The sequence below is a fragment of the Camelus ferus genome, chromosome 13, assembly GCF_009834535.1.
Source record: "Camelus ferus isolate YT-003-E chromosome 13, BCGSAC_Cfer_1.0, whole genome shotgun sequence".
Lineage (NCBI taxonomy): Eukaryota > Metazoa > Chordata > Mammalia > Artiodactyla > Camelidae > Camelus > Camelus ferus.
Window position 1 is genome coordinate 30345942 of NC_045708.1, and position 12548 is coordinate 30358489.

A 12548-nucleotide genomic window follows, 5' to 3' on the forward strand; every position below is an offset into this window, starting at 1 on the left:
TTAGAATTCCACCTACCCCAACTACTGTAAAGGGAAATATCCCTGCCCTCCCTGTGGGATTGTCAAGACAATTACACGAACTAGGGCTGGTGAAGCTTCTGCCACGTCGAAGCACGTGGTAAATGTTGCTTTCCTTATCTCTCTGCTCCCACCTTTTATAAGGCAGGCGCACTAAGACTATCTGGCGAGGGAATGGGTTCAAATTGCCTAAATTGGAGAGACGCGAGGCCCCCAAAGAATTCCCACAGAGCCCGCGACCATCAGCCTTGCCTTCACTGACTTTCGCTTTTCTCGGCAGGTGGGCATGAAGACTTTTCCAAAATGATCGATGAAGCCGAGCCGCTGGGCTACCCGGTGGTGGTGAAAAGCACGCGCGGACACCGGGGTCAGTGCCGCTCCGCCCCGCCGAGCCCCTTGCCCCGCCCCGGGCGGCAGGAGCGCCGCTGGGAGAGACGGAGCTCCCCCTTGCGGAGCTTGCGGTGTCGTCCTTACCTCTTGCCCCCTCCTCGCTGCCCCACGGGCCTTGCTTTGTCCAGACCCTTCTCCACCCTTCCCTGGACTCTGGCAGCAGCCTCCTGACTTGGTCCTAACTGGTTTCCCTGACTCCATGGCCAGTGCATCCTCTCTTCTGTCGGGGAAGTCATTTCTCTGAAACCTAGATCTCTTCTTGTCACTCGCTGAAAAACCCTCCAAGAATTTGTGTTGCCTGTTAGACAAAGTTCATATTCCTTACCCTGGTACCAAAGGCTCTGGACAAACAGCCCTCACTTTCCTTTGCAGCCTTATCTGGCCATGTGACCCCTACGTAATCCATTCTGGACTAGACCATATATTTTGCTTTTTCTTGTCTTTCTTTTTTTAATTGAAGTATAGTCAGTTTATAGTGTTGTGTTAATTTCTGGTGTACAGCGTAGTGATTTAGTTGTATTTTGCTCTCTTTAAACCTCTGCTTGCTTCCCATTGTGGGAATGCTGTCTTCCTCTACCCTCTAGTGAACTTCTTATCCTTCGAGACCAGCTGCACAAGTCATGTCTTCCTCCTCCAAGTCCCAGGTCTCCTTCCCTCTCTTCCAGACAAATTCAATTGCTCTCCCCTTTGTGTTTCCATAGCATTTTGTCCATGCCTCTGGCATAGTTCTACACCTTATAACAGAGATTTATGTGCCTTTTCCCCTTTTTGACTGTGAGCTGATCAGGGGTGGGAACCAGGTCCTGCCCATCTCTGTCTCCAAGACGTACTACAGACCTCAGGGCATAGTGGTGGAAGAGGATGTATGAGCAGAAAGAAGTGCCCCCGCCCTGTGATACGTGAGCGGGTACCTTATGATGGTACCCAGATGGCATCCTGCAATGCTCAGGGCATCTAGAGTGGGAGGAGGGGCCCTAAATGGACATGGAATGAGCAGTTCCTGTGATAGGACTGTGTAGTAGAAATGAACTTGACACACTCACTGCTCTCGACGTCCAGTGTGCAGAGTAGAGACCCTGCATTGCAGGGTGATGCCCACTATGGCAGGCACCTCCAAGGGCCTGCTCGAGCCTGACAGAGGGAGGGGCCCACTCTGCCCTGAGGCCAAGAAGGCTTCAGTGGAAGGAAAGGAGACTTGAGTTGGAGTGTCGAATTTGAGCTGGAGGAAGTGGGTGAGCAAACATGCAGAAGCAGGTGTGAACAAAGTGACCTGGGAAGAGAGAGGCGTCCTGTTGAGGAGTAAGAGAAATGAGTTTGAGTGGCAAGGTGGGGCTCTGAATATTAGTCAGATATGCTACTGTGCAAAAATGCAACGTCTCTCAACTGTGTTTTTATTGTGGTAAAATATACATAAAATAAAACTCAACTAATATTTATTGAGTGCCTACAAAGCACCAGGCACTATTTCAGGCTCTGGGGATACAGAAAGGAACAGAACAAAAATTCCTACCCTCAAGGATCTCACATTGTAAAAAGGTAAGACAGACAATAAACAGAAATTAAATAGAATATATAATATTTTTAGATGTTTTTAAAATTGAGATACAATTCACAGAACACAAAATGTACCATTTTAAATTATACAATTCAGAGGATATTCACTCTTCTGCACAACCATTACCACTTATCTAATGCCACAACATTTCTACCACCCCAAAATAAATCCTGTACTTTTTTAAAGGTCATTCCCAATGACCCTTCCCCCAGTTCCTGGCAACCACTAATCTACTTTCTATTTCTATGGATTTGCCTCTTTTTGACATTTCATATCAATGGAATCATACAATATGTGGCCTTTTGGGTCTGGCTTCTCTGACTTAGCATAGTGTTTGCATGATCACCCATGTTGTAGCATGGTTCAGTATTTTATCCCTTTTTATGATTCAGTAATACTCCATTGTATGGGGATACCACATTTTGTTTATCTGTTCATCAGCTGATGGACATTTGGGTTGCCCTGCTTCGTGAATCATGCTGCTGTGAACATTTCACGTACAAGTTTATGTGTGAATACGTGTCTTCATTTCTCCTGGGTATTTACCTAAGAGGGGAATTGCAAGGTCATATAGTCACTTTATGTTTAACGTTAGGGAAACTGCCGAACTGTTTTCCATAACAGTCATGCCATTTTACATTCCCACCAGCAGTGTGTGATAGTTCTAATTTCTCCACATACTAAATAGAACTTTTATATTGGGTGTATTAATTTGTCTCGACAAATTATGCAAATAGTCACCATACCTCCACCATCAAAATAAACCACAAGCCAAAATGCATGTTTTCCAAGCATTAGCAATGTAATGACCCACTTTATATATTTATTTTTTAATTTTTAAAATATTTTCTTTAATTGAGGTATAATTGATGTGCAACATTCTATTAGTTTTAGGTGTACAATGTAGTGATGTGGTATTTGTATATATTGCAAAGTGATCACAATAAATCTAGTAAACATCTGTCACCATACATAATTACCAAATTTTTTTTCTTACTATGAGAACTTTTAAGATTTACTCTCAGCAACTTTTAAATATGTGATTTGTTTTTCTTATAGCCTTCCTAGTGCATATAATGTCGGATCTTTTTATGGTTTTGATTTGCATTTTCCTAATGACTAATGATGTTGAACACCTTTTCATGTATTGGCCATTTGTATATCCTCTTTGGAGAAATGACTATTCAAATCCTTTGCCTATTTTTCAGTTGGATTATTAGTCTTTTTATTGTTGAATTTTTAAGAGTTCTTTCTATATTGTGGTTACTACACCCTTATCAGATACATAATTTGAGCATGATTTTTTCCCCACTCTCTAGAGCATCTTTTCACTCTCTCGATAGTATTCTTTGATGCACAAAAGGTTTTGATTTTGATGAAGTTCAATTTGTCTGTTTTTTCCTGTGCTTACTTGAGCTTCTGATATTATTTTGTGCTTGCCTATTCCAAGGTTATACAGATTTACATCTATGTTTCCTTCTAAGAGTTTTACAGATTTAGCCCTTACATTTGGGGCTTTGATCCATTTTGAGTTAATTTTTGTATATGGTGTGTTGAAGGAGTCCAACTTCATGCTCTTGTCTGTGGATATCTAGTTTTTCCTGCTATTATTTGTTGAGGAGACTGTTCCTTCCCCATTGAGTGCCCTTGGAACTCTTGTCAAAAATCAACTGACCATCTGGATGAGGGTTTATCTGGGCTCTCAGTTCTATTCCATTGATCTATATGTCTGTCTTTATGCCAGGCTACACTGTCCTTTTACTGTAACTTTGTAGTAAGTTTTGAAATTGGAAAGTACCAGTCCTCCAACTTTGTCTTTCTTTTTCAAGATGGTGTTGGCTGTTGGGGTCCCTTACATTTCCATATGAATTTTAGGATCAGCTTATCAATTTCTGCAAAAAAGGAAGCTGGAATTTCCATGGAGATTGTATTGAATCTGTAGATCAATTTGAGGAGTTTTGCCATCGTAACAATATTAAATCTTCCAGTTTCTGAACATGGAATGTCTTTCCATTTATTTCAACCTTTAATTTCTTCCAGAAGTGTTTTGTAGTTTCTAGTGTATCAGTCTTGCACTTCTTTGGTGAAATTTATTCCTAAATTTGTTATTCCTTTGGATACTATTGTAAAGGGAATTGTGTTCTTAATTTCATTTTCAGGTTGGTCATTGCTGGTGTAGCACGTGGCGTCTTAGGGCAACGGACAGGGAGCAAGCACAGCTACAGCAGTTGTTAGGGTCTAGGAAACGGAAATAGATCCGAAGAAGCAGTGGACTCATGCGGGCTGTACCCTTGAGAAAGTTACTAATTTGTGGATCCTTAGTTTCCTCTTTCGTAAAACAAAAATAACTATCCTTGTCCTAATGGGTTCACAGGACTAGTATGAAGTGTAAAAGAAATAATTTTATTTTAGAAGTGTTTGGCACACAGTAGATGATTAACTAATCGTAGGGTTCTCCCCTACCCCCCACTTATTTTCCTCCTTGCTTTAAACCTGTGGGTCCTTTATTAAGTGCAGACTAAGCCCCACATTAGAACCCCTATGCCAGGAACCAAAGAACCAAGTCCCTATTTTTAGCCCCCGTCACCGCTAAAAAATCCTACCTAAGATCCAGAGAATCCCCTATGCCTAGAATTGGATCCCAGCTATCTGCTGCCAGATGCCAGATCTCCTGGTGCCAAATGTCCCATTATTGAGATGTGTTTTAGAGGTTATTTTTCAGTCTTCTATGCCACTAGGGGCTGATACCCATCCCTCTTTTTATTAAGACTTCAGAAAGATCCCACTCTTCTCAAGGTGGTAACCCAAATCTTAGGAGAATCATCTCTTTGTTCCATATTTGCTAACAGGAATGCTCAGGGTATGCATGTCAGATTTGCAGAGCAAACCTATCAGGGATCCCTGCTCAAATCTGTAGGCTGATGTGCCAGTGGAAAAGCTGATGTCAAATAATTACAAAAACATAAGGGATTCAAGCAGAAAATAAAGAATTTGGAGTTGAGAAGGAGTGCTTTCCCCAGAGATTAACAGAAGTATAGATCGTTCCTTTTAGAATTAAATGAGTATAGCCAGATAGTAAGTTTCTTAAAAGGAGGAAGGACATTGAAGCAATGGCTCCCTCTTTGAACTCCTATAGCATTTTACATAGGCCTCTCCTAGTGCCATATCATGCCGTGTCGTTATCTATTGTGGGTCTCTCTCCATCTAGACTGGGGATTCCTCTAAAATATGTTCAGTTAATTATGTTCTGTAAACACTGATGAGACTGGCTTTGTGTATCAAGCCCAATGTGAGGTTTGGAGGATTAAAAAAAAAAAATGAGTGAGACATGGACTTGCCAGATCAGCATCCTGGGGATGCTAGGAGACACTAAGCTGATTTTGGATCCAAATTGACAAGATCCTTGGGATCTTTTGTTGGCCTGCTCTCTGTGTTTCTGGAAGACATTTTTATTTAATTTTGAGAACGTTGTGAAGGGAGAGGGAGCCAAGTAAAATCAAGAGGAAGTAAGGTTCAATGGCCATTTGGTAAGAAGTAAGAATCTAGTCAGAGAAATTGAAGGGCCTACAGTGAGGCAAGTCCAGAAAGAACGCATGACTCTGGACCGGGGAGGTGGGTCGGTGAGGACAGCGTTCAGAGGCTTCCTTAACCACTTCTCTTGCTCTTTGTCTTTCTTCTTAAAGGAAAAGCTGTTTTTCTCGCAAGAGATAAACACCACCTCTCAGATATCTGCCATCTGATCCGCCACGACGTGCCCTACCTGTTCCAGAAGTACGTGAAGGAGTCCCATGGAAAGGATATCCGGGTGGTGGTTGTTGGGGGCCGGGTGATAGGCTCCATGCTTCGCTGCTCCACAGACGGACGGATGCAGAGCAATTGCTCTCTCGGTAAGGCTCAGCTCAGAAGCTCCACGTCGGGTGTGGGTCTGGGAGGCCACCAGGGTTTTTCCTTAGAATGTTTGCACCCATTCAGTCCATATGTCTCCATCCCTCCCGTCTGGCCAGACCCTCTGCGGGACAGCAGGATCACAGAGAGGAATTAGAAACAAGCCCTTCCCTTTAGCAGGAAGCAGTCCAGGACGGGGAGAGGTGGGTATGAGAGGTCATGCTGGGGGTGTCAGGATGCTGAGGTTTGTACCCTATCCTGGAGGTGTTAGGACTTGGCAGTCAGGTTTAAACACGGGAGTGGCGTGAGCATCAGTGTTTGAGAAAAACAGATCTGGACAGAGGATGGATTGGAGGTTATAAGAGGGAGGCAAGGAGTTGAGTTTGGACACTGTTGCCATAGCTCAGGCAAGAAGTTATCAAGTCTCAGTGAAGGCATTGGCATGAGTCAGTGTATTCTGCTTTTACACTGTAATTGAAAGTTGTCTTTTTCTTATATGTTCGATGTTATTAGAAAGCTGCAGTCAGTTATGGTTGGATCAAATGCATAACCCCATTCATTAACCTATTAATAAAGCTTGTTTTCTGTCCAGGTGGTATGTAAATTCTTGTCTTCATTCCAGAAACCTATTGTCGACCTCATGAGTGGAATTTGTAGTTGGTAATGTGAAAAAATACCCACAGTTGTTATTTCCTAAATCGCCAGATGAGTGTACCAAGTCCAGTGACTAACGGAGAGGCTGGAACACCAGTCTGGTCCACCGTCTTGGGTATGGTTGAGCGGTTTCCCTAAGCAGACTCCCTGGTAGATGTTGAGAGTGTAGCGGTTAATGAGAGTCCTTGCCCTCGGGCAGCCTGTGACCCGGTAAAGGAGAAGACACGTAAAGAGATCACTGGACAGTGCTGAGGACCTAATATATTATCTCACTGAATGTTCATGACAGTCACCTGTCGTGCCCCAGTATTGACCCTTACGTATTAGCATTTTGTCTTTTTCAGTCACCTTGCAGAGTCCATTCTTTACCTAGAAACTACGTGGTTTTATAATTTATCCATATTGCTTTTCTTCTTCTTCTTTGTTAATGGGTAAACTATTTTATTCTCATTTAAATTTCACCAAACACTGAGCTCAGTATATGCTGGCCCTGAGTTCAGATTTTGTAAAATAAAGATAGATGGACAGCTTTACGGGTTCAATGCATTAGACACTGCACAATATATGCAACAATTAGAAAAAAATCTAGGGGGTGGTATAACCATACCTTTATGCATTTAGTAAACAAGGTGGGGGACAAGCACTGCAATTGGAGGAAAAACCCATTCAGGACAGAGAGGTCCTTGGTTGCTGACAGAATCTCCCCTTGACTTCAGACTTGAGACAAACCAAGGAGTCTGTCAGTGTACAAAACCCACTGAATTCAAGGCAAACAGTAGCAACGGGGTAGATATCAAGGAGTTGTTTCTTGCCAGTTCGGATTGTGGGGGTCTGAAGCGAGCGGAGTTGGCTGGAGGCAGGAAATGCTGCAGCCCAAGTCCAGGATCTGTAGGTTAGAACCACAGCCTGGAGACAGAATGCTTAGTGCTTTCTTCAGAAATCCCCGATTTTCATAACAAGCTCCTAAGATGGTTTCCCCAAACAGGGCCTATTGCTTCTTTCGGTGAACAATTTTAAAACTGTTTAATAGCCTTTTCCTTAGATAGTGTAATGGGGCGGGGAGTGTTAAGGTAATGACATTAGTTACTGGACGGAGAATACAACTGTTAAGTCTTTGCAGGGAGACCAGTCTGAGGTGTCAGCTTTCTCACAAGTAAGGGCAGTCAGGCTCACTCTGCCCTGGATATGGGGTTTTTGTCTCACAAGCCTCTTTCTTCTTAGAAAATAAGAAGCTAATTTTGTATTTTGTAATTTATTAAAGGAGATCATTCTCAATGTAGAAAATTTAGGAAATACAGCAAAGTCAAGTGAAAAAAGGTATTTATCATTAATCTCCCCTTCTGGAGACAGCCAATGCTAACATTTTGGGGTCGTCATTTGTGACGATACTTTTTGGCATAGTTGTGGTCATACTGCTGCGCCTTTAATCCTTTTAAGTATCTCCCCATGGGATCACAAACTCTCTGTAATGGTTGTAAAATATGCTGCTTGCCTCTATTGTGAGCTATTTAGTTTAGATTATAATTTTTCATTTATTCGTCAACAAATATCGAGTGCCTACTATATGCCAGTATATTGAATTTCCAATATTTTAAATAACTCTGCCATCAACATCTTTGTGCATAAACCTTTTTTCCCCCATTATATAAGGTTATTTCCTTAGCAGTGAGATGGCTCGGTCAGGGGATATAAACATTTTTTAAACTCTAGATAAGAAACAGTCATATTATTTTCCCAAAAGGTGTCCTGATTTCCATCCAGACCTTTTGTGAGTAATGAAAATGCCTGTCTTGCTGCTGCCCCTCCCCAGCATTCCCCAGTCTCTTCTTTGAAGGGTCATTTGACTGGTCAGTCAGTGTCTGATGTCACCACTCCTTCACTGTGCTTTCCCCACAGGTGGCGTGGGTGTCATGTGCCCGCTGACAGAACAAGGCAAGCAGTTGGCTATCCAGGTGTCCAACATCCTGGGCATGGACTTCTGTGGCATCGATCTCCTCATCATGGACGATGGCTCCTTTGTGGTGTGCGAGGCAAACGCCAACGTCGGTTTCCTAGCCTTCGACCAGGCGTGCAACTTAGACGTGGGTGGGATCATTGCGGACTACACCATGTCCTTGCTGCCCACCAGGCAGACTGGGAAGATGGCCGTCCTCCCAGGACTGTCTAGTCCCAGAGAGAAGAAGGAGCCAGATGGCTGTGCTTCAGCTCAGGGAGTAGCAGAGAGCGTCTACGCCATCAACAGTGGGTCTACCTCCAGCGAGAGTGAGCCTGAACTGGGAGAGCTCCGGGATTCCTCAGCGAGCACGACGGGGGCCCCGGCCCCCATGCTGCCCGACCCCGGCTACAACATTAACAACAGGATTGCTTCCGAGTTAAGACTAAAGTGAATTCCTGCTTTTTGGCAGCGTTTAAACCAAATCCTGCTGCTTCCCTAGTAGTTTTGAGCGAATAAAATCTGGACAAATGTGATTTCATTTGCACAGAAACTAGAAATCCCATCTGGGCACCCAGCATTCTTTCTAACAACGATTTAAGCAAATGGCCTAGCTTTGGGGTTTTTAGAAACACTCGGATAAAAACCCTTACCAAGAACAACATCCCGACTGATCGATTTGAGACCAGCGTCTGCTGCGAGCACTTGGATGTTAGGGATGACTTTTGGGCACTGTGCTTCTGGCTTTTAGCAGAAGAGCCCATTAACTTGAAACGGCTCTCGGAAATACTGTACAAAAGAGCAACCACTGGACAGAGGCACGTGCGGAAGAGGTGGAATATGACTGCAGCTGTGTGCTCTTCATTGTGTGTGTGTGCGTGCGTGCACGCGTGTGTGATGCTCAGAGAATACACAGTCCAAACACTATTAGGGGATCAGTCTCTGCTCCCCATCAGTCACCATCTTGACCATATTTCTCTGACACTCAGGATATGGCGTTTTAGGGAGTTTCCCCCTTAGCATTTTCAACGAAGCACTTTGTAGAAAGTGAAGTTGAGCATCCTTTGACTTCACTGGTTGGCAAACATCCTGCTCTGTAACCGGGCCTTTCTACAAATTGCTTTTCCACCCGAATTTACAGACCCTGCTTCAACCAATGCCAACCCCAGCAGCCTCTTGCACCTTGCTGCCTTTGGCCTCAGCTGGAAATGCACTTCAGTGAGCTAGTGGCCACACACTTTCTTTCTTAAGCGTGCACTAGAATTGAACACTATGGACTTCTTTTCAATGGGCTCTGTTCACTTGTCATCAGAAGCCAGTGGGTTTTTAATCCTCGGAAGCTACTGGAAGATAATCATTTCCCACCCACCCACCCCTCCCCCCTGCACTGAAGCTTTGTGTACTTAGCTGTAGGAGATTTTCTTGTATGAGTTGGTGCTGTGGGCCTGTTGGGTAGATAGAGCCATTGGAAACACACTGCAATCCCCTTGACATTCTAGTCTCACCCAGGTTCCAGAGACCTGTCCTTACCCACTTTTGCAAACTGGGGAGACTCAGGTATCAGGAAGTACTCATTGCACATTTGGTGGGGCGAATGGATAATGTAGATATGACACCAAGTGCTTTTCATTTTAACCCTTCCAGCAGTAGATGACGATTCTTCCCTTGGGAGAAATCACAGAGATGGAGTTTTCCATTTCTGCTTATATGAAATGTAACAAAAGTGAGCAAGGCTACCTTTTTAACCAAATACACTAAAACATATGCACTCAAGGGTCACAGTGATCATATTTCCTTGGGAGACCTGACTCTTGAGCTGTGATGTTGCATGTGTTAAGAACATGTAAAATTCCTCTTTGAAGTTACCCTTGAAGCCATGCAAGAAAAGGGGACTCACAACCTTGTACTCAGATCTTGTTTTTTCACACCACCCCTCCCCAGAGGTTGTCCCAAGCTCCATCACTCACTTTATTTATCAGACTTATCTTCTAATACTCTTTGGCCTTTAAAAAAAAAAAATCATTCCACAAAAAAATAAATCTGCCCTTAAAGGACAAAGGCTTACCAATGTTAAGAAAGCTTACAAGTGGACAGTTCCCAAGGAGGGTTCTAGAAATGTTCTGAGTAAGGTCAGCTTCACTGGACTAAACATACATCTTCGCAAGGTGACTAGTTTAAAGGCAACAGCACCCACTGGGGTATATAAATTCCTGTACTTATCCTGCTGTAAATGTAAAATGTGTATAAAGTCAAACTCCATTTTTTTTCACTACACATTTAAATAGAAATTGGCTTTTAAAATACTGTGGCTAAAATCAGATCTCACCAAGTAACAGCTGTACCATTGAAAAATGTTTGGCACCATGTATTGGAGATGTTGCACTACACCGTCGTAGTTTAAATGCAATCAACGTAGGGTGCATGCCACTAAACTGTAACTCCAGTTGTGTCCGTACGGTTGAAAAATGATAATCCTTCACCTTTATATAGGATAAGACATAGACCTTATCTTTATCACTCAGGGTGGGTTTACAAGGATGTTTCTAGGTCTGTACTCCTTGAAATTGGCCAGATGCTTTCTACATAAACAGCCAAACCAAGTGATGACCTCCTGGAAGCTGCATTCACTCATTCCCTCTGTTTAGTGTAAGCCCAATCTCTTCACTTGATCTAAATGGATTCTAGCGGTCCCCGTCCTGAGCAGAGCAGCTAGAGGGTGCTTCCAGGTTTGTGAAAGGGGGCCCATCCCAATTCTCCAGCTGCCCTTGACATGTGGCATCATTAGCATCATTGCTTGGAACCTAGTCCCATCTACAAGCAGAGACAGCTGGGTCCCAGCTGGATCATCACCCTACCCACCCCACCCCTACTCCAGGATTTGCCCTGCGGGCTGTGAGCCCTTGGAGCCTCAGCCAGGTGGCCGGGCCATACTTGTCACAGCTGCCCACAAGACCTGCTGGAAGGAACATGGGGTACAAAGCCAGATCTTGGTTCTGGTTCTCTCCTTGAACAACTGATTAACCTTACACAATCAAGTTGACTCTGTGCCTCGATTTTTCCATTCTTCTGATAGGGGAGATGCCTATTCTATTTACCTCTCGGCGGGTGCTTTGAGGTTGAAGTGAGTTAATTAATGAGACCGTGCATTATATGGGAGGTGGTAGGAGGATGCCTCCCACAGCTGGTTTTTAACAGTTTCCTATCGCCTCTCCTCTGGGGGAGTTAAAGACGCCATAAATTCTGGGCATTAGCACACTAAACAGTGGTGGGGGGCCTGAAAAAGGATGCAGCTTCTCAGAGGCCTTATGACCTGAAAGGAGTAAGGCTCTTAGTGTATTCGGCCTTCTGGATATTTCATATACAACCTGAAACTCTTGACTCACGTATATCAACTAATCGTCTTCCTTCTGTAACATGAACTGCAGTGTCTGTATACGGCCTTCCATTATCTGGTAGTAGCATCTTGAAACTGGTCCAAACTTGAATGCAAATAGCTCACTACTCAGAATATATATGATTCTGCACTTGGGAAAAAAAAAGTCTTCATGCTGTTTGTCTGATTGCTGAGGGGTGTGGGGTTCCCAGAAGGTGGATTTGGGGCTTTAGGTCTTGAGGATCAGTATAAGTGGATCATAAGCCATTAGTGTCACAACTGCAGGCTTGGCACTCCCAGCTCAGAGGGGATTCCGTGGCCATTGGGGATGGGGTGAGAAAGAAAGGGAAGGAGAAAGGTCTGGGATAGTTTGGGGACATTTCAGTGGAAGAAATAAATTGCGATTATCTGGAATTCTAGTGGGAAGGAAGAAGAAATGGCTCTTGTGTGGGTTGTTTGAATGAAAGAATCATGACTATGTGTTGGAGTCTTTGAAACTATTCTGTATAAGGAAATGAGCTGTATGGATTTCCATGCACCTTAGTGGAAGGAGAGACGTGCTTCATCCTTTCCTTAAGTCCTGATGAAGGCTGGTCTTAAGAATGCTCTGAATGTAAATTGGAGGAAGATTGAAGCAGCTAGTTGGGGTCCCACGATCACCCAATTAACAGGTGACCCTGCCAAAAGTTCATGACCAGAATGCCACATGAAAGCAATGGTAGAGCCCTGTCAGAAGGTGA

At 43.8% G+C, this 12548-nt stretch overlaps 1 protein-coding gene across 4 annotated transcripts in view; it reads left to right on the plus strand.

Annotated features, from left to right (window-relative positions):
• The window catches only part of RIMKLA (ribosomal modification protein rimK like family member A), a 30384-nt gene extending 18418 nt beyond the window's left edge, over nt 1–11966 (plus strand). For all 4 annotated transcript variants that reach the window (XM_006174523.2, XM_032493983.1, XM_032493984.1 and 1 more), the window contains 3 exons: nt 299–385; nt 5647–5850; nt 8399–11966. In XM_006174523.2, coding sequence (XP_006174585.2) covers nt 299–385; nt 5647–5850; nt 8399–8889 — 782 coding nt within the window. In that variant the 3' untranslated portion in view covers nt 8890–11966. The remainder of the gene's footprint in view (nt 1–298; nt 386–5646; nt 5851–8398) is intronic.
• Nucleotides 11967–12548: the final 582 nt, after the last annotated feature.